Genomic DNA, 22102 nt, shown 5'->3' with positions numbered 1-22102 from the left:
TAGCTGCAGCAACAGGTATTTCCAACTATTTCCAACTCCCAATTGCACTTGGCTGTTTTCTCCCCCTGTCCCACACTTGCAGCAGTTTGTAATGACGCTTTCTGTTGTGTTCCTTAGGCTGTGAGGACGTCCCATACAGAGGACGGACTAGGCTGGGATGCTGTGCTTGGCAATGATTTCAGCACGCTTTGTTTTGGTTTGATTGGGTTTTTGGCTTGTTTGTTTGTTTTTCAAGACAGGGTTTCCTTGTGTAGCCCTGGCTGTCCTGGAACTCGCTCTGTAGCCCAGGCTAGCCTCGAGCTCATAGAGATTCTCCTGCCTCTGCCTCCCGAGTGCTGGGATTAAAGGTGTGCCGCCACCTGACTGATCTCAGTACATTTAATGGCCTTTAGTCAGGTATTTTTGGTTTTCTCTATGTGAATTTTGGTCTCTTTGTAGAAAATTGTGTGTGTGTGTTTGCACACATGCGTGTGTGCAGTGGACATACGTGTGCCACAGCATGTGTGTACAAAAGTCAGAGGACAGCTTAAGGAATCTGCCCTCTCTTTCCCCCAAATGGGACCCAGGTTGTCAGGCCTGGCAGCAGGTACCTGTGCCATCACTGGCTCCAATTCTAAGGTATTTTTCCCCTGATTTTTTTTTCATTTGTTTACTTATTCATTCATTTATTGTTACTTGTGTGTGTCCGGGCAGGGGATGGCAGGGGATGCATGCTTGTAGTGGTTAGAAGAAAGCCTACAGGGTTAGCCCTCTCCTGCCACCAGTTGGGTCCCTGGGACTGTACTCCAGCTGCAGCCTTGGTGGCTTACCCTCTGGACCATCTCACTGGCTCTCCTGGGGTTGGTTTTGGTTTTTTTGTTTTTGTTGCTGTTGTTGTTTTGGTGATTTAGTTTTCTTTTTGTTTTGTTTTGTTTGCTGTTGTGAATGGATTTTTTTTTTCGTGGTTTCCTCTCAGTAAGTTTGTTACTGGTATATAGAATGACTTGATTTTTGTCTGTTGGTTTTGTTACTTGTTAGAAGTGTTCACTGGATCCATGAGTTTTCTGGTGGTGTCTTTTGGGACTTTAAGTATAGGTTCATATTGTCTGTAAGCAGGAAGACTTTGACATCTCCCATTCATATTTGTACCCTTTCATTTCTCTCTCTCACTGCTCTGATGAAAACTTCAACCTCTGTATTGAATGAGAATGATGAAAATGTCCACTCCATCGCATTGATGTTATAGGGAAACTTTAGTTTTTCTCATGTAGTATAACGTTGTCTCTATTTGTCACATACGGACTTACTGTGTTGATATATGTTCCTTATGTTGTCTCTGTGTTTGTCACATGGACTTACTGTGTTGATATGTGTTCCTTATGTTGATAGTTTGTTCCATGCTTTGGTCTTGAAGGATCTTGAACTTTGTCAGAGGCTTCCTCTGCATCCATTGAGGTGATCACATCCTTTTGTCCTTAATATATATTTACACATCGTATTACATTGATTGATTTCCACATGTTGAACCTTGCACACCTATATGAAACCACCTTGATCATGGTGTGTGATCTTCTTAATACAGTCTGGAGTTTGGCAAGTATTTTGTTGAGAACTTTTGTGTCTGCTCACTGGGGAGACTGGTCTGTGGTTGTCTTCTCTGCTGGGTCTTTGCCTCGTTTTGGTATCAGGATAGGTGACGTCAGCAGAACTCTCCCCTTTCTATTGGGGAACCATTTCAGGAGTGTTTGACAATTACCGCTTCAATCTGATTGTTTTTATGGGTCTGTTTATACCATCTTTTGGTTTCCCAGTTTGTTTGAATATAAGTTTTCAAAAGTATTTCCCAATGCTCTTCTAGATTTTTCTCTAATTGTGTAAATTTTACTTCCCTCCCACCCCTAAAGAGGGTGTTATGTAGCCCAGGTTATATGACTAGGGCTAGCCTTGAACTCTTTTTTTTTTTTAAGATTTATTTGTTTAATGTACACTGGTGTTGTGGCTGTATATATTCTGTGTGAAGATGTTGGTTCCCCTGGAACTGGAATTACAGACAGTTGTGAACTGTCATGTGGGTACTGGGAATTGAACCCAGGTCCTCTGGAAGGAAGAGCAGCCAGTGCTCTTAACTGCTGAGCCATCTCTTCAGCCCCTAGCCTTGAACTCTTGGTTCTCTTGTTCCCACCTCCCAAAGGAGGGGGGGGTTACAGGTGTAATCCATACCAGGCTAATTTTTCTTTTCACAGAACCAGCTTTTTATTTGTTCGATCCCTTCATTCTTTTAGTCTCTACTTCATTTGTTGGCATCTCCTGCTTGGTGTGTGGCTTATTCTTGCTTGTGTAAGACCTTGAGGCGCATCATTAGATGATTATTTGAGATCTGGTTTTTGTTGTTGTTTTGCTTTGTTTGGGTTTTTCTTTTTTTTTAATTTGATTTTTTAAAGATTTATTATGTGTACAACATTCTGTCTGTATGTCTGCCTACAGGCCAGTGGTTGCTGGGAACTGAACTCAGGACCTCCAGAAGAGCAGTCAGTGCTCTTAATCTCTGAGCCATCTCTCCATTCCTTGTTTTGTTTTTTCAAGACATGCTTTCTATGTGTAGCCTGTCCTAGCACTTGCTCTATAGACCAAGATGGTCTTGAACTCACAGAGATCCACCTGACTCCGCCTCCCTAATGCTGGGATTAAAGGTGTGTGCCACCACTGCCTGGCTGAGATCTGTTTAATTTAGAAAAATATTACTCTGTGTGTGTGTGAAGGTCAGAGTGCTATTTTGCAGTGTCAGGTCCTTTCTTTCCCTCTTTATGTGGGTTCCATGGACTGAAGTCAGGTTACCAGGCCTGCATGGCAAGCAGCTTAACCAACTGAGCCATTCTCCTGGCACCTCCTTATTTTTAGTGAATACTTGCTAAATTCAGTGAATTATTGCTGTAATTTGTTTTGTTTTGTTTTTCTGAGACAGGGTTTCTCTGTAGCTTTGGAACCTGTCCTGAACTAGCTCTTGTAGATCAAGCTAGCCTCGAACTCACAGAGATGCACCTGCCTCTGCCTCCCAAGTGCTGGGATTTAAGGTATGCATCACTCCTGCCTGGCTAGACTATCTTTTTTAATTAAATTTTTGTGTGTGTGTATGGGTGTTATACCTGCATGTATGTCTGTGCACCCATGGAGGTCAGAAGAGTGTTGGAATCCCTTGGAAATGCAGCCCAGGCTGTCCTCAAATTCACTATATAGCCAGGATGACACCAAACCGCCAAGCAGTGCCAACTGAGCTGCATCCTCAGCTCAAATCATTTTTATTAGTAGTATTTCTGATGACTTTCTCTCCATGCTGAGTAATGAGTTCAGAGCCTGTGGTTGCTGGACTAGCTCTGCCTGCTGAGCCATGTGCCCAGCATGTACCTTTCACTGTGTGTAACATTCTTTATTTCTTCTAAGTCTGTTAGAAGTTCACTCAGCAGATACTAGAACTGGTTCACCGGTGCGTTTTCAGCCCCTGTTGGCCACGCTGACTCGGCCTGTGCTGATCTCTGCTGAAGTGTGTTTCTTGCAAACTGATAATTGCGTCTTTTTTTTTTTTAATCCAGCCAGCTAATCTGTGTCTCTTTATTGATGGTCTGAGATCATGTACATGAAAGTCTATAACCAAGTGGTATTTACTTAACGCCTGTCATTTGGCAGCTTGGGTATTGTTTGTCCTTTTCTCCCCAGTAGTATTAAGGAGTTTTTGGGTTTATCGCTGGACCTTTGTCTGTCTCTTCTTCCTCATAAGATTTTCGTGCGTTCTCGTGATGGAGGAATCCGGTAACAACTCCTACAGTGCTGGCTTCCTTTGTCAAGAACTGCCCTCGTTGGTGCTTAGGTTTCTGTTGGTCTCTTCTGGCCCTGGCTTCTCAGGTTTGGCATACACAGTCCCATGCTCGGCCGGCTCTGGCTAGCTGAGAGCCTTTGTGTGTCTCTGATGGACTCACTTGTGTAGATGCATCCACAGCGCCCTGACAGTGTGTAGCAGTGTTTCTCTTTGCTCTCACACCTCGCCTGTGATCTGCCTTTGCACTTGTTTGGGGTTCTCTTTGGGTGTCCATTTGTTCTCCTGATCTGGCAAATTTTCTGTTATATTCATAGAAGAGAGTCTGGATGCCTTTAGTTTTAACCTCGGTTCCCTCTGTCCTGTGACTGCTTCAGTTTGGTCTTCTGATCACGAGACGGAGCTCCTGGCCTCTGTGTCCATGCTCATCCTCTCTGTGCCGTTGTCCCCCGTGTCCTCTGTCTCAGTTGCTCCGATGAAACACATGACCGCCCTGGGGAGGAAAGGGCTCGCTGTGCTGGCCCATCGGGTCCAGGCAGGAACTGAAGCAGAGGCCATGTAGGAAGCTGCTTACTGGCTTGCTCCCATGGCCTGCTCAGTCTGCTTTCTTTATTTCTTTTTTTGTTTGTTTGTTTTGAGCCTGTCCTGGAACTCACTCTATCGATCATAGATCATAGAGATCCACCTGCCTCTGCTTCCCGAGTGCTGTGATTAAAGGCGTGCGTCACCACTGCCAGATTTCAGCCTGCTTGTTTTCTTTCTTTTTCCTTCTTTCTTTTTTTTTTTTTAAAGAACATTATTTATCATGTATACAGTATTCTGTACTCTATGTAACCAGCATGCCAGAAGAGGGCACCAGATCTCATTACGGTTGGTTGTGAGCCACCATAAGGTTGTTGGGAATTGAACTCAGGATCACGGGGAGAGCAGCCAGTGCTCTAAACCTCTGAGCCATCTCTCCAGCCCTCAGCCTGCTTTCTTATAGAACCTAGAAGTGGCACCACTCATAATGGGCTATGCCTTCCCACATCAATCATTAATCAAGAAAATGCCCAACAGATTTGCCTATAGACCAATCTTGTGTGGGCATTTTCTCAGTTGAGAGTCCCTCAAGTTTGTATCTGTTCGCATAAAACTAGCTAGCACCTCTTCCATTGCTGACACCCCTTCTCTGCTCCATTAAGTCTGTCCGCACGCTTCTGTCTGTGGTTTTTTTTTTTATTAGAGTCACTGAATTTTTTATTTCCAAGATTTCTATTTTTTTCCAAAATCTGATTTTTGGGGGACTGATCTTTTCTTCTACTTTGCTGACTTTCCTCACCAGATCCTAAATTGAATTATCTGCCTGTTATTCGTCTTCTTTCAATAATTGATTATTTTTACTAGTAAACTTTTGAAATCTTCATCTAACATTTTGCTATCACAGTATCTCATTTATATGAATGAATGCATATACACATATATGTAATGTGTATGTTTTGTGTGCATGTATGTATGTATGTGCACCACATGCCTGCAGAAGGAGCTTCTGGAACTAGAACTACAGAGGTGTGAGTCATGTGGGTGCTAGGAACTGAACCCGGATCCTCTACAAGAACAGCAAGTGCCCTCCCCCACTGAGCTGTCCTCCAGCCTTGTCTCAGAATCTCTGACTTGGGAAGAGCGGCTTGGCAAGTTCTCCATGTTTCTTGGTTTCTTTCTGTCTTGCGGTTTGGATGTCACTTGCCGTGTTATTTGGAGATCTGCCTGTTGAGCAGCCCACTCTGGAGGGCTCAATCCCCAGCACTACTCAGAGAAAAGAAAGGACTGTAAAAACAACAGTGTGTCACCACGCTAGGAGCAGGGTGGTGGTGACACACCTTTAATCCCAGCACTCGGGAGGGAGAGGCAAGCAAATCTCTGAGTTTGAGGCCAGGCTGGTCTACAGTGAGTTCCAGGACAGCCAGGACAGCTACACAAAGAAACCCTGTCTTGAAAAACCAAAACCAAAACAAGCAAACAAAAAACCAGGGTCTTGCTGTGTATCCTGGCGGTACAGACCAGGCTGGCCTCAAGCTTGCAGTGAATCCCCTGCTTTGTTCTCTCAGAGGGCTGAGCCGCCACCCTGGGCCTCTCCCAAGACTTTTTTTTAGGCAAGATGTCTTCTTTTCAGCATGAGAACAGATTTCTGAGTTCACTGCCTCTGCAAGGGAGCCATGGACTGGGCGGTAGCCAGAGAGCTGCTGCCCCGCATCTCCAACTACACTTGCCGCCGTGTTTAGACTTCACCGTGTTTAAAAATTATACTGTTGTTTTTTTTCATACATTCTTCTAATTTTGTTTGCACATTTCTTTTTTATTATGAGTAATTGTTCTATGTCCTTTCTTCTTTTTTTCCTTTTGTTCTGTTTTCCTCTCTTCTATGCCTTTTAGTAGTGACTTTGTGTTTCAGTTTTTTATTCTGCTTTTTTTTTTTAAAGAGTGGGGGGATGAGGAGTCTGATGGGGGCACAAAAGGGGTAAGAAGAAAAGCTGAGGAGCCTGAGCGCTTCCTGGATCCCCAATCCTTTTAAGGCTTCCCCAGTGATAGTCCCAGTGCTAAAGGAAAATCCTCAGACCAAATGGGGTATCCTGTCTCTACAAGTCCTCAAACTGAAAGCCTTCAGTTCCCATCTCCTCCTGCCTTATATTCCTTTCTCCACCCAGCCATATCTCTTCCTGTCTCCACCTTCCTAGCTCTGGGCTTAAAGGCCTGTGACTCCCAAGTACTGGGATTAAAGATGTGAGCCACCACTGCCTGACTCTGTTTCTCTTTTAGATTGAATCAATCTCAGGTAGCCCAAGGTGGTCTTGAACTCACAGAGATCCCTCTGCCTCCCGAGTGCTGGAATTGAAGCTGTGTGCCACCACTGCCCGGCCTCTATGGCTATCTAGTGACTAGCTCCACACTCCAACCTTTAGGCGAGCGGTATTTGTTAGCGCACAGACAGAATACCACCAGTCACTAGTTCTCACTTTACTCCATTGTGAGGAGAGGACAGGGATTGTGGCTGTGCAGACGCTTAAGAGCCACTGGCATCCCACGGTGGCCCAGGGCAGGCTTGACTTTTGAATGACTTGTGTATGTTTCAGAATTTATTTTCTCTAATGACTGAGGGCAAGGTTCCAAATATGTTCGCTAGTTCAGATTTGTCTATTGAGTTGCTAAAGAAATCAATCTTTTTGCATGTATATTTTAATATTTTATGTCTGGGTGTTTACCTACATGAGTGTCTGTGTATCCATGAGTGTTGCAGTGCCTGCAGAGGCCAGAAGAGGTCGCCAGTCTCTTGAACTGGAGTTAGAGCAGATTGTCAGCTGCCTTGTGGGTGCTGGGAATCAAGTCTGGGTTCTCTGGAAGCACAGCCGGTGCTCTTAAAGATTTATTTATTATGTATACAATGTTCTGTCTGCATGTATGCCTGCCCGCCAGAAGAGGGCACCAGGTCTCATAGATGGTTGTGAGCCACCATGTGGTTGCTGGGAATTGAACTCAGGACCTCTGAAAGAGCAGCCAGTGCTCTTAACCTCTGAGCCATCTTTCCAGCCCTCCCTGCCTGCCTTTTTACATAGATACTGGGATCTAAGCTCTGATCTTCCTTCATTTTTGTGCCACAAGTTCTTTATCTACAGAACCGTCTCTGCAGTCCCCAATTGCCCTTTACACACACACACACATTGGTACAGGGTTTCTCTGTACCCCTGGCTGTCCTGGACCTAGCTCTGTAGACCAGGCTGGCCTCAAACTTACAGAGATCCGCCTGCCTCTGCCTCCAGAGTGCTGGGATTGAAGGCATGTGCCACCATCACCTGGCGAAATATTTTAAGATATCTTTGAGCCAGGTGTGGTGGTTCACACTTGGGAGGTGGAGGCAGAGAGATCAGGAGTTCACAGCAAGTCGGGGTTACATGATACCTTGCCTCAAAAAATAAAAACATCATATATGCTACAATTTTTTTTTTTTTTGAGACAAATTCTCATGTAGTCCTAGTTCGCCTCACGAGCCTGGTCTCAAACTTGTGGCAATCCTCCTGCCTCTGCCTCCCTAGTACTGGATTGTAGGTACGTACCAGTATGCTTGGGTTTGCCCTTAAATTTAAATAAGAGTTTAGCAGGATATAAAGTGTCTGGTTTCAGTCAAGTAGTGGTGGCACACACCTTTAATCCCAGCACTTGGGAAACAGAGGCAGGCAGGTGTCAGTGAGTTCAGGGTCAGCCTGGTCTGCAGAACCTTGGTCAGCCAGGGCTACACAGATAAATCCTGTCTTAACAAAACAAAACAAAACAAAACAAAAAAAGAACTAGAAACATTATTTGTTTTCTCTCATCTGCTGCTGGAAGGTCCATGTAATTCGGTCATTTCTAAGTAGTCTGAGCCTCTGGATTATAAAATCCCGGATTTTTCAGCTTTATCTTTTAACCTGTTTTGTTTTGTTTGACAAGGACTTCTGTAGCTAAGCCGGACTGGAATTCATACTGTAGCCTGGGCTGCCCTTGAACCCAGTTTTCTAGCCCCAGCTGTCTTCAGGCATGAGCCACCATGCTCAGTGTATTTGGCGTATTTTAGAAAGCTCTTGCCTGTCTGTCCTGGGGGAAGCTAAGACCTGTTTTCAGGTATTTTCCTTCACTGGATAGAGTGTGCCGCCCCAGGTGTCAGTGTGGAGCCAGGGTCCGATGGTGGGAGCTGTTGCCCTGCAGGCTCAGCTCCTGCTACTAGGTGGCACCCCCACACTGTCAGTCCACTTAGTGTCCACTAGAGGGCGCTGCCGCCCAGGGCTCCTAGCTGGCTCTGGGGGGCATATACCATAGTGAGGCGCCGAGGACCAGTTTGTGAAAAACCTGTAACCTGCTTGTGGTGGGCTCTGCCTAGCTCTGGTCTGTTTCTCTCCTACATAGTGGTCCACTTTGTCTTCCCCTAAGGTTTTCTCCTAGCTGTGGAGCTGTCTGAACCCTCTCTCCTAGGGCTTAGAAGGGGTCACCCTCAGGACTGAGTCCTTCGGCCCGAAGGTTGAGGAGCCCCGTCTTCCCTCTCCCCATGCTAATTCCACCCCTGTCCTTTGTCTCTTTTGCAGTCAGACTGGTTCTTCAGTGATGCCGAGGACAAAGGAGAGCGAGTAAGTGATGAGAGGCGTGGTGGGGTATGGTCGGAGGTGACCCCTTTTTCTGAAGGCTGGCTGTGGGTGTGGCAGTGGAGAGATGGCTCAGAGGTTAAGGACACCCACTCTTCCTGCAGAGGACCCAAATGTAGTTCCCGGCACCCCCATTCAGTTCTCACAACCACCTCCAATTCTAGAACGTCTGATGCACCCCACACACACACCCGACCTCCATGGGCACTAAACTCAAGTGCACAAATTCACACTCAGACACAGATAATCATGCAATTAAAAGTAAAAGAGGCAGCTGGTGATGGTGCATAGATTTAATCCCAGCACTTGGGAGTCAGAAGCAGGCAGAGCTCTGTGAGTTCAAGGCCATCATGGTTACAGGAGCTAGTTATATGACAGCCAAGGCTACACAAAGAAATCCTGTCTTTAAAGAAAAAAATAAAAAATAAAATAAAACAAATGAGGCTGGAGAAATGACACATTGGTTCTCTTCCAGAGGGCCCAAGTTGGAGTCCTATGTGGCCGCTCATAGCCGTCTGTACTCCAGTTCCAGTGGTATCTGGTGCACAAATATACATACAGTCAAACTACCCAGACATATAAAAAGGTTAAAATAAAAATAAAATCTTTAAAAAAAAAAGATTGAAGGAGAGGAGAATCCTTAGCCCTAGGCACCTGCAGTGTGACCGAGAAGATAGCCCTTCCCTTCAGGAGCAGCAGTCTGAAGGGGGAGATACAGATCAAACTCCGAGGACACCCAGTATGTAGCATGTAGCATAGCCCAGTCTGATGGGAGAGACGAGGTCCTTGTTCTCAGCTGAGGGAGTTCTGTCCTGGTGGGGTGACACCCAGCAGCACCATGGGAGACCTCAGATCTAGTCTCAGGATGTTCCCATGAGGAGACAGCCCCACCCATGGAGGAGGCCTGAAGGCTGTCATGAGGCCGCTGTGTTCTGAGGAGCCTGAGGGCTAGCCATCTGGGAGACTCCTGGCTGACCCCCTCTCCTGTTGCAGACCCCTGTTGATGACAAGGAGCCACAGTCAGTGCCCAACATCGAGTACCTCCTGCCTAACATTGGCAGGACAATGCCCCCCAGTGATCCAGGCTCAGGTGAGTACAGGGACCTGGGAGGGGAGAGATGGGGGGCTCTGCCCTCCTGAGGGTCCCAGATACCTAGCCAGATGTTTATCTTCCCTGCCCCAGGCACCTTGCCTGGCTGTACCCTAAGATCAGCCACAGTGGGGTTTCTCCCTCTCTGGGAAAATCCAGCTGTGTGTTCAGCATCCCCAGGACTGGGCGGGGCTGTGCTTGGCCATCTCTGGTCCTCTCCTGTGCCTTTGGTTTCTGCAGCTGAGGGCTTTATTCTGGGTGCATATTCCTCTTTTTAATTTCTCTTCCTTCTCTCCTTGCACCTTGTCCCTCCTCTTCTCCCTTCAATCTCCTCCCACCTTCTCCATCCTCCCTTCCCTGTTCTTCTCCTGCCCTCCTCCAGCGGACGTGTTGGAGATTTAAAGGGTACAGTGCGGTGTCGCGGCCTCAGTCACTAACAGTGGCGGGTGATTATAAGAAGGCGGGGCAGGCCGCCGAGTGGTAGACATGTCCCCAGCAGTGAGCACCCCAGCTTCACATAGCAGCTGGCAGTTCTGGTCCACGATTTACCATGGCCCCACCCTGCCTCCTCCTATCCCTGTGTTTCGTTCTTGGAAGGAAGCCAGACTTGCCCTGCCACCAGACATCTCGGCCCCAGCTCTGTGACCTTCCCTGTGCAGAGCGAGCACTTCAGGTTGACCAAGATGAGGGAAGCTTGTCTGTGGACCAGCCTCTGCAGGGACAGTGATACCACCCCTAGATGCCATTCTAAAATGACAGCTCCTGTTCAGGTCAGCTGGACACTGATGCTGGAAGTCTCGTCCCAGAGGAAGGGTGGCTTCTGTGCCCAGAGGCAAATGAATGGTCCCAGCCACTAGCTCTTCTCATGTCTGACTATTCTGCCCTGGCATGTCCAGTTCTTGCCCTCAGCAGCCCTAGTTATGAGATACAGTCTGGGGGTGGGTGGGGGAGGAGCCCCCTGTCTCTTCTAATCACCTGCTGCCGCCTGCCCCATGTGTGTTGAGTGTGGTCGGCCATTCTTGCTCTTCTCACCGTTTGCTGGGGGCGGGGGCTGGGGAGGGGCCTCTAACCTGCCTGCCAGAGAGTGTGGATTAACTGCACTTGCTCATCCCAGGCCTTTGAACCAACCTGCTCCCTCTCCAGCCGTGGAGAGGACACTGCCTGGTCTTGTTATCTGGTTCCTTCTCCATTCTGGAGACACTAAAGAGTGGGACTCTAGTCCCTCAGATGTACCGGTTTTGACTGGTTTTAAAAGGGACCATGCCCCTTAAGGGCAGGTTGATGTTGGCTCTATCACCAGTCCACTGCCCTCCTGTGTCTTACCCACCTCATTTCTGCTCTTTTACGTGATCACTTAGCGTGGTCCCTTTTCCTCTCATGTGGTGGGGGTGGGGCGCACACCTCTTTCTGCACTGTGTGGTCTCCATGTTCTCCAGAGTATCTGTGATGTGCTGTGTCGCACCGTTGTGATTTCTGTGGACTGCATCCGGTACTGGCATTTTCTCTCCAGTGCTTCAGAGTCACGGGGCGTGAGGGGGAGGGAAGAGGAGCCAAGACCAAAGAAAAGCCCCCTCTGTCATTAACCCTGGGCAAGTGAAGACTCAGTGGCCCACAGCTTGATGTCACTTCCTGCCTCTAAAGAAGTGGTGGCTAACATCATCTTGTGCTCTGGGCCATCCCATAGAAAATGCCAGCAGGAACAATGGCACTCCTAGGGCCTGGGAGAACACCTTCATCTCTGAACTTTTGAGGCAAGGAAAATGTGTTCATATTACCCCGCTTATCCTTCCTGATCTAACATCCAGTTTTCTTTCTTTTGCCAACAGATTCCACCACTTGTAGTTCAGCCAAGTCCAAGGTTAGTGCCGAGGCTTCCTAAATGTGTTCTGCCTGGACACTTTGTTTTGGTCAAGAGAATTAGAATGGTAGTTGAACTCAGGGAAAGTTGAGGGTCCCATGTGAAGGAAAGTGGGAAATACTGAGTGTCCAGGGGAATCCGAGACATCGACCTTAGTGGTGCTTGGAGGGGTGTCTGATGTAGAAGAAGGGCTGGCCTTGGAGTTGGATAGCTGAGGGGCAGTGTATCATCAGAACAGAATCTGGGGGCTGAAAATCCTGGGTCTGAGTCCTGGCTTTGCTACTTAGTTTTAGGATGTTGGGATAATTCTTTCTATTTGCAGCTTCCTTTTCTGTAAAAAGAAAGTAACAGCAAGTGTCTGCTATGATAAACATGCTTTAGGGTCTCTAGGGGAACCTGAGTGTGGTGGCTCATGCCTATAATTCCATCACTTGGTAGGTACAGCCTGGGCTACATGCTGAATTCCAGATTAGCCAGGCCTTCATAGCAAGATCCTGTCTCAAAACCAAAGCAAAAAAAAAAAAAAAAAAAAAAAAAAAAAAGAAAAAAGAAAGAAAGAAAGAAAGAAAAAAGAAAAAAAGGAAAGAAGACAAATGAGAAATCAGTGAAATTGAAAACAATTAAGAAAAATCAATGAAACTACAAACTGTCTCTGTGGACAAAAATCAGTAAAATTGATAGACTTGTCACCAGACTGACAGAATAAGAGATGGCATAAATTACCAGATGACACAAGTGTTTCTAAAGACCACACACACAGACACTAACACGGGGACATCGGTACAGACCACACCGACACCAGCACAGGGACATCGGTACAGACCACACAGACACTAACACGGGGACATCGGTACAGACCACACAGACACTAACACGGGGACATCGGTACCGACCACACAGACACTAACACGGGGACATCGGTACAGACCACACAGACACTAACACGGGGACATCGGTACAGACCACACAGACACTAACACGGGGACATCGGTACAGACCACACAGACACTAACACGGGGACATCGGTACAGACCACACAGACACTAACACGGGGACATCGGTACAGACCACACAGACACCAACACGGGGACATCGGTACAGACCACACAGACACCAACACGGGGACATCGGTACAGACCACACAGACACTAACACGGGGACATCGGTACAGACCACACAGACACTAACACGGGGACATCGGTACAGATCACACAGACATTATTAACACAGGGACATTGGTACAGTCTACACAGACACTCAGAGAATACAGTTAACAACTCTGTGTCCATAAACTCAGTGACATAAAAGAAACAAACCTATACTTAGGATTCAAACTACCAAAATTTGCAAAAGAAATAGATAATCTGAATAGTCCTCCATGTATTAAAGAAATTTGTGTGTAAAAACCTTCCAACAGAGAAAATGCCAGATCCAAATGGCTTCACTAGTAAATTCTACCACATATTTTAAGGAGAAAATGTTTGGGGTGTTGTTGTTTTGTTGTTTTGTTTTGTTTTTTGTTTTTATTTTGGTTTTTCAAGACAGGGATTCTCTGTGTAATAGTCCTGGCTGTCCTAGAGCTCACTCTATAGACCAGGCTGACCTTGAACTCAGAGATCTGCCTGCCTCTGCCTCCTGAGTGCTGGGATCAAAGGTGTGCACCACCACTGCCTGGCTCATTGTTGTTATTCTTAAAATTACTTATTGTGTATGTGTGTGCACACTTGAGTATATGCCATTGTGTGTGTGTGTGTGTGTAGGTCAGGGGGCAACTTTTTTTTTGATGGGGGTTTGAGACAGGGTTTCTCTGTAGCTTTGGAGCCTGTCCTGGAACTTGCTATGTAGACCGGGCTGACCCCAAACTTACAGAGATCCACTTGTCTCTGCCTCCCGAGTACTGGGATTAAAGGTATGCACCACCACCACCTGGCCAGAGGGCAACTTTTGAAAATGAGTTATTGTCTTTCACTATGTGGGTCCTGGGGGATTGAACTCAGGTCCTCAGGCTTGGTGGCAACTTCCTTTACCTGTCAAATTATTCATTAATTCATTTTTGAAACAGGATCTCTCTATATAGTCCAAATTCCTTCCTTTTTCCTAAGTAGTGACATTACAGGTGTGTGCCATCTCACCTGGCTTATTTTTTAATTTTTAAGTATTTAATCTATTTGTTCAATTTTATAGAATCTTAGTTATATAAAATAATTGTCTTAGTCTCTGCTCCATTGCCGTGAAGAGACATTGTGACCAAGGCAACTATTATAAGAGAAAACATTCAACTGGGGGCTGGCTTACAGTTTGAAAGGTTTAGTTATCACCATGGTAGGGAGCATGGCTGCAGGCAGACAGACACTGGAACAGTAGCGAGAATTGTATCCTGATCCATAGGCAGAAAGAGAGAAACTCTGCATAGACTTTGGAAACCCACACCCCCAGTGACACAGTTGCTCTAACAAGGCCACACCTCTTAATCTTTCTAATCCTTTCTCTTTTTTTAATATTTATTTATTTACTTATTATGTATACAATATTCTGTCTGCAGACCAGAAGAGGGCACCAGACCTCATTACAGATGGTTGTGAGCTACCATGTGGTAGATGGGAATTGAACTCAGGACCTTTGGAAGAACAGGCAATGCTCTTAACCGCTGAGCCATCTCTCCAGCCCTTTCTAATCCTTTCAAATAATGCCACTTCCTGATGATTTAACATTCAAATATACATGAGCTAACAGAGACATTCTTATTCAAACCACCACAATAATATAATTAAAAAAAAAAAGTCAGTGGTGACACAGGCCTTTAATCCCAGCATTCAGGAGGCAGAGTCAGATGGATCTTTGTGAGTTTGCGGCCAGCCTGGTCTACAGAGCTAGTCCCAGGACAGCTAAGGCTGTTACACAGTGAAACCGTGTCTCAAACAAACAAACAAACAAACAAACATCATCAACAAAAAACCCAAACAACAAAAAAATCTCCTACTTCACAGTGACAATTTAGTCAGCAGTGGAACACATAAAAATGGCCCCTTAAAGCCTTATGTGTGTGGTAGGTTAATTAATACTGTCCAGTTTATATAAGTACACACTACAGTGTTCACATAGTGATGAAATCACTTATAACATGTTTCTTAGAATTCATTCCCACTAGGAAGTGACCCAGAACTATAGTTGTCTATAATTTAAATACTTATTTGAAGTATAATCGGGGCTGGAAGGATGGCTCAGCTGTTGAACACGCACTGCTCTTGCAGAGGACCAGAGTTCAATTTTTAGCACTTACATCTGATGGTTCACAATCACCACTAACTCCAGCTCCAGGGAATCTGGCACCCTCTTTCGGCCTGTATGCATGCACATGTAAACACACACACCCATTCTTATGTGCACGTGTGCACACATGTACCCACACACTCAAATACAAATAAAAATACAAATAAATCTAAAAGAATGTTATTTAATTGCTTACCTAGAAATACTACCTCAGGGGTCGGAGAGAGATGTCTCAGAGGTTAAAAGTACTGGCTGCTCTTGCAGAGGACCTGGGTTTGGTTTCCAGAACCCACATGGCAGACGGCAGCCGCCTGAGCTCCAGTCCCAGGAGATCTGATGCCCTCTGGGCACTGCACTCAATGTGGAACATACTTGCATGTTCTTATACATAACATAAAAAATAAATTATAAAAAAGAAACACACAAAACTACTACGAATTCTCCAGAAGCTCTTCCAGGAGGTAGAAGAAGCGGGAATACTCAACCCGATATGTGATACCCACATTCCCCAATATCTAAGGCTGCCAGTGTCTCCAGGTACAGGGATAGTCATTGAGTCACGCCACAGATCTCAGCTGAACCTCCCCTGCGTGGCCTCGCTGTACTGAATGCTGAGAATACAAGAAGGAGCAGAGGAGCTGGAAAGCTGGCTCAGTGGTTAAGAGCACTTACTTCTTCTCCCGAGGACCTGAGTTCCAATTCCCAGCACCATATGGTGGCCCACAGCTCACAGCCATCTGTAATGAGACCTGGCGCCCTCTTCTGGTGGTCAGCATACATGCAGGCAGAACACTGCATACATAATAAATAAATAAATCTTTAAAAGGAGAGAAAAGAAGAGGCCCTAGGAACCTGTGTCTGCAGCATCCCATTTCAGGCACTAATGCCTAGGCCCCCAGCCAGCCTTGAGTTCCCAAGGGTAGGGACTACATCTGCTTAGTGCTGAGACTTAGCATTGGCCGGCCTCTGACTCTGAAATCCAGGCCAGTGATTGTCAGCTGTTTCCCCAAAGCAATGCTGGGGTCAGTCCCACAGCAGTGTACAGAGGCCAGGGTGGCCTGCTCTTTGTCTTCTTTCATGCAGCAGGCTTTTCAGAGGCTTTCAATGGGACAAAGGAGTTCTGGTCCTGTCACAGGCCGTTGTCCTAGTCTTTCCGTCAGGCCAGGGGCAGGACACTCTGCTGGGATCCACACCCAGCCACACCGGGACTTACAGTCACACTCCGGTGGCTCCTCCCTGTAAGGGTCAGTTTTCAGCTCTTCCTTGCTGGAGTGCACTGGCACCACACATCACAAACTCTGCTAAGCACACTAGTTTAACATGAGAAGTTCATGTTTGGGGGAAGGGTCCCTTTCTACTTCTTGGATGGTCCCTCCACCCCTCTCCATACAGCCTGCAGTAACCCTGGTCCCCAGTTGGGCTGTCTGATCCAGCATGGCCTCTCTCCACACAGCCTGCAGTGACCAGCCCAAGGGTACCCAGATGGGCTGTCTGATCCAGCATGGCCTTACCCCATTTCACCACAGGTTCTTTAGCCCCATGGCCCGTCCAAAGCTGCAAGGGAGAATTATCTGGTCAAATGGAAATCACAAACACTGGAAAGAGCTTTCTCTCCTCACACACTCCTTCAAAAGTCAGGGCTGGAGAAATGACTCAGTGGTTAAGAGCACCGGCGGCTCTTCCGGAGGCCCTGAGTTCAAATTCCCAGACGCCACATGTTGGCTCACAATCATTTCTAATGGAATTTGATGCTCTCTTTTGTTGTATAGATGCGCATTCAGGCAAAGCACCTATATACTATATAATAAATAAATAAATATTATTATATGTAAGTATATATAATAATAAATAAATAAATCTGGAGACAGCTATGTAGCCTTGTTCCAGAAGGTATGCTCCAAACTCCTGCAGCAAACATTGAGCCTCAGCACCCATGCCCCGCCAGGCCCCCAGTCGCAGCCCTTCTTTGGAGGCTGTGGCTGGTGATTTTCCTGCTTGCTGAAATGGAAGTTCAGTTCTCAGTGCTGCCTCCTGCTGCCACAGATGTCTATGTTTAAAATACCCAACCACGGCAACAGCACCGCTGTCTAAGCACTTCCGGTGCTCTTTCTGAGCATGTGCATCTAAAGAATCAAGTGCTGGAGTAGGGTGTGGGAGAGCTGGGAAGTCTGCTCAGTGGTTGCAAGTATTGGCTGCTCTTGCAGAGGACCTGGGTTCAATTCCCAGCACCTACATGGCAGCTGTAACTGTGTACAGCTACATCTATCACAGCTGTAACTCCAGATCCAGGGGATCCAGTGCTTTTTTTCTGACCTCCACAACAATAGGCATGGATGGTGCACATACATACGCAGGCAGAACACTCAAACACATAAAATGAACAAATCTTAAAAAAAAAAAAAAAAACTAAGAAAAAGGATCTGGAAAGACCCATTTTGTGGGGCTAGCAAACACCTCCAGCTCCAGGAGGATCCCATGTCTCTGTTCTCAGGCCCCTGCGCTCAGCTGTGCACACCTGTGTACACACACACACACACACACACACACACACACACAACTAAAAATAAAAAGATAAAAAGATACGAACAAAAAAGGAAATCAAGAGTTGGAAGCTGGGCATGGTGGCACATGCCTTTAATTCCAGCACTGAAGAGGCAGAGGCAGGAGAAGATCTCTGAGTTCAAAGCCAGCCTGGTCTACAGAGTGAGGTCAGCAAGAACAACATAGAAGTCATTGAATTGATTCAGGGCTGGGAATTGGCAGGTGACAAGGGAGACGTGACCAGCGTGCTGCCCTGGAGAGGAAGGCTTCTCAAGTGGGATGAGTGGAGAGGGAGAAGGGTCGATGCTTGTGACCAAGGAAAGACAGCTGAGGAGTAGTATGCCCGAAGCATTAACACTTACACCGGGGACCCCATACCAGACACACTGTCAAGTCACTCGTATGTCTGAAGAATTTATCTGGAAGTGGCTGGAGAATACAGCTGCCAGCTCCCAGATCAGAGATGATGCTGAGTTATGGATAGGAGCACGCGGTGGTGATCCTTAGGTGATGATGACACTCCAGAGTCATCGAGTGGATGGAAACTTTTCCTCTACTGTGTGGGGACCTGTTTTGTTTTGTTTTGTTTCTTTTTTCTTTTTTTGGTCATGGTGATTGGGTGCCATCGTTTTGGGAGGGGGTAGGAATGTGCAAGGTGATGGATGAATCTTTTCTTACCCTCCTTGTCTCCTCTCACAGGGTTCGTTGGTTCCCAAGAAAGAGCCTTACGCCCGGGAGATGCTGGCGATCTCCTTCATCTCTGCGGTCAACCGCAAACGGAAAAAGCGGCGGGAGGCGCGGGGCCTGGGCAGCAGCACCGATGATGACTCCGAGCAGGAGGCACACAAGGCTGCGGCGGGGACGCAGGAGCCACCCGAGGAGCAGCTGCCGGGCCCCACAGCTGTGGAGGCCCCGGGTCGCCTCAGCCCCCCGACGGCACCCGACGAGCGGCCCGCCGCGGACACGCGCTCCATCGTCTCGGGCTACTCCACCCTGTCCACCATGGACCGAAGCGTGTGCTCGGGCACCGGCGGGCGGCGCGCGGGCGCGGGTGACGAGGCGGACGACGAGCGCAGCGAGCTGAGCCACGTGGAGACGGACACGGAGGGCAGCGCGGGCCCCGGGGGGCGTCTGGCGCGCCGGCCGTCCTTCAGCTCACACCATCTTATGCCGTGCGACACGCTGGCGCGCCGTCGCTTGTCTCGCAGCCGTGCGGATGGAGAGAGTCCGGGCGCGGGCACGGCCCGGGCGGGTCCCCGCGGTCCCGAGCCGCTGGGCTCGGCGTCGTCCAGCAGCCAGGAGTCGCTGCGGCCCCCAGCGGCCGCCTCGGCGCTCGGATCACGACCCTCGCGCGTGGAAGCCCTGCGGCTGCGTCTCCGTGGCACCGCCGACGACATGCTGGCGGTGCGGCTTCGGCGCCCGCTGTCGCCCGAGACCCGGCGACGCCGCAGCAGCTGGCGCCGCCACACGGTGGTGGTGCAGAGCCCGCTGACCGACCTCAACTTCAACGAGTGGAAGGAGCTGGGCGGAGGGGGCACCCCGGAGCCAGCCGGCGCTCTACCGCACAGCGACAACAAGGACTCTGGCCTCAGCAGCCTGGAGTCCACCAAGGCACGGGCTTCATCCGCCGCCTCGCTGCCATCGGGGGACCTAGGGAACCTACAGGGACTGCCCACGCGCCGCTCGACTGCCGCCCGCCTCCATCAGTGTCTGTGACACCCTCCCTCATCCGGGTATCGAGTAGGGAGGTAGGGCCGTGCTGGTGCCGCCGGCTGGAGTTTGATGTGATGGGCAAAAGGGGGAGTCTTCAGGAGAGGGAAGGGGTTGCTGGGATTCATGTCCCTTGGATAAAGGACTGAGTGACCCATATCCGTGAGTTCACGTAGGGACCCTTGTTGACAATGGAGTGTGGGCGAACCGCCCAAGTTTTATACCGAAGGAAATCTACAGGCTGGATTTTTGCGTCTGTCCTCTGCCTTTCTCCCATCCCCATTAGCTCCTAACCGAGGAGGGGAAGATGAATGTCTGGGGAGCGGATGTATAGGGTTGGGTGTCCATGGGAGAGGGGGCTTGTGTGTGTGTGAGTGTGTGTAGTCACTGTGCAAAGGTGTTTCCAGTAGCTACTTCTGCCCCAACCCATTCATTTCCCCACTTGTCCCCAAGCCAGGGCTCTGCCTTTGGTGTACACAGGCACCTTATCCCAGGCTTGTCAGAGCCCAAGGCTGAGTAGAGGCCGTTTCCAGAGGCAGGAGAACCCCACCACCACCAACTCACTCCTCACACCCTTTGCCAACTTTAGTCACCCCTCTAAGTTCTTTGACCTGCGGACCTGCCCGCTCCTCAGTTTTTTTTGGAGTGTCCAGGATCTGGCGTCTTCCTCCTTTTGACACTGCTTCCATGGCTCAGCATGCAGACTCCCTTTCTCTAAGGGAACCGTCAGGAAGAACCCATTGAAATTTCTAGGGTCTCAGCTGGGCTGTTCCTGCAGGGTGGGTGGGCTCCAGCTCCCTGCCCCCACATTGTAAATAAACCTTGGAGCACCTGTCCTGCCTCCAGCGGTCCTCACTCACTCCAGGGAAGCCCCAGTGGGGTTGCTGGCCCTGCAGCCCAAGTCCCTCAGTCTCTTTGGTTTATGCAAAGGTTTGCTGTAAAGTCTCCCCCTCTCCCTTTTACTGTAAATATTGTCTCTAATGTGTAACATATTATAAAGAATTTATAAGGATTTTTAAAGATGTTTTGCTCATTTTAAAAAGTGTTGTAACAGTGTTGGATAAAGCCCCTACGTCTGCATGGCTCCTCCTACTGTGTCCCTGACACATCTCTCTAGGCGATAACTAAGATTCCTGCTTCTGAAAGCCCTGTCTTCAAAGTACAGTCTATATCTTGGAAATAAATGGCCTTTCTCGGGCATGAACCAGAGTCTCACTTGTTTCAGATGGGGAAAGGGACATAGCAGCTCTGGGATGGAGGTAGGTGAGGTTCATGTCCCTGCAAGGAGGTTCGCCAGGCTAAGTGGCAGGGTGGAGGAAGTCTCCTCTCTGGTGGCTTCTTGTGTCCTAGGATACTGGTATGGGCAGAGACAGGCACACAGAGTGGGTGGTGTTGCCCCTACACCTCCATCCCTACATCAGCAAGAGGCCTCCAGACGCCCACCAGGCAACCCCTGCAGTGGTTCCTGTTTCTCAAGCCTTCAGAGTGGCCTCAGGTACTACAGCCAAGAGACTTAGCCAGCTGCCACCATAGGCATCTCGGGCCCAGTAGCATCACCAAAGAACAGTGTGGGACTTGGCCATTTTCTCATATATGTAACCCTCAGGATAGCTCTGTGGCTGCCGCTACTCGAGAGAGCTCAGAACCCCCTTGAGAGCTTTGCCTAAATCCCACCTCCTTTGCCTAGATCCCACCTCCTTTGCCTAAATCCCACCTCCTTTGCCTAAATCCCACCTCCTTTGCCTAGATCCCACCTCCTTTGCCTAGATCCCACCTCCTTTGCCTAAATCCCACCTCCTTTGCCTAAATCCCACCTCCAGCCCTCAGGCTCAGGGTCGTCGTTAGGTTCTCTCTGGATGTGAGAAAACAGACGTGGGACAGGATGTATATCGTGCCAAGGTCACCCTGTTAATAAGCTATGGAGCCAGGGAAAAGACACAGAGTAAGGTTGGGTCAGAGGAGGTGAGGGTGGGACCCCCTCCTCACAGTCAAACAAAGATATTTCTAGATAAGAGAAGCACAGCTGGGCAGTTGTGGCGCACACATTTAATCCCAGCGCTAGGGAGGCAGAGGCAGGTGGATCTCTGGGTTTGGAGCCAGTCTGGTCTACCCAGAGAAACTCTTGGGGGAAAAAAACCCAACTCACTGCACAAAGCAATAATTGCAAAACTTGTCCATAAAGGTGTGATCTGTATGACTCTTAACTGCATGAAGGGATAGGGAGGAGATAGATCTACCTTGCAGCAAAGTTTTGGTTCCGGTTGTTGTTGTTTTGTTTTGTTTTGTTTTAGTCAGGGTCTCACTGTTTAACCCTGGCTGATCTGGAACTCACAGTGTAGACCAACTTATGGCATAAGTTTGAATAGTCTCAAACTTATGGCAATCCTCCTGTCTCAGCCTCCTGAGTGCTGGGAACTACAGATGTGTGCCACCATGCCTGTTTTATGGTTTGAATCTAAACTGCCCCCGATAAGCTCAGATCGTGACCTCATGGTCCCCAACTCACTCGTAGCACTATTTTGAAGTCTGTGGGTCTGGCTGGCAGAAGTAGGTCACCAGGGCAAACCTTTGAAGGTCATACTGCCCTCATTCCAGTGGGATCTTCCTGTCCTCGTCCAGCAACAATATGTTCTCCCCAAGATAGATTGAAACTCCCTTGAAAGTATGTTGCAAAAATAAATCTTTTATTTATTAAGTCG

The 22102-nt window shown here is 48.2% G+C and overlaps 1 protein-coding gene across 5 annotated transcripts in view; it reads left to right on the top strand.

Annotated features, from left to right (window-relative positions):
- Arhgap23 (Rho GTPase activating protein 23) overlaps nt 1–20607 on the top strand; it is an 81578-nt gene extending 60971 nt beyond the window's left edge. For 4 of the 5 annotated variants that reach the window (XM_087910042.1, XM_087910041.1, XM_087910043.1 and 1 more), the window contains 4 exons: nt 8878–8919; nt 9928–10024; nt 11851–11882; nt 18393–20607. In XM_087910042.1, the coding sequence (XP_087766168.1) occupies nt 8878–8919; nt 9928–10024; nt 11851–11882; nt 18393–19409 (1188 nt within the window). In that variant the 3' untranslated portion in view covers nt 19410–20607. Of the gene's footprint in view, nt 1–8877; nt 8920–9927; nt 10025–10406; nt 10430–11850; nt 11883–18392 lie in introns of all 5 variants that reach the window. The other variant, XM_087910045.1, reaches the window with a different exon arrangement.
- The last annotated feature ends 1495 nt before the right edge of the window (nt 20608–22102 follow it).

The sequence above is a fragment of the Myodes glareolus genome, chromosome 9 (assembly GCF_982192425.1).
Source record: "Myodes glareolus chromosome 9, mMyoGla1.1, whole genome shotgun sequence".
Classification (NCBI taxonomy): Eukaryota; Metazoa; Chordata; class Mammalia; order Rodentia; family Cricetidae; genus Myodes; species Myodes glareolus.
Note: the sequence above shows the minus strand (reverse complement) of the source record. Positions and strands in the feature narration are given on the sequence as shown.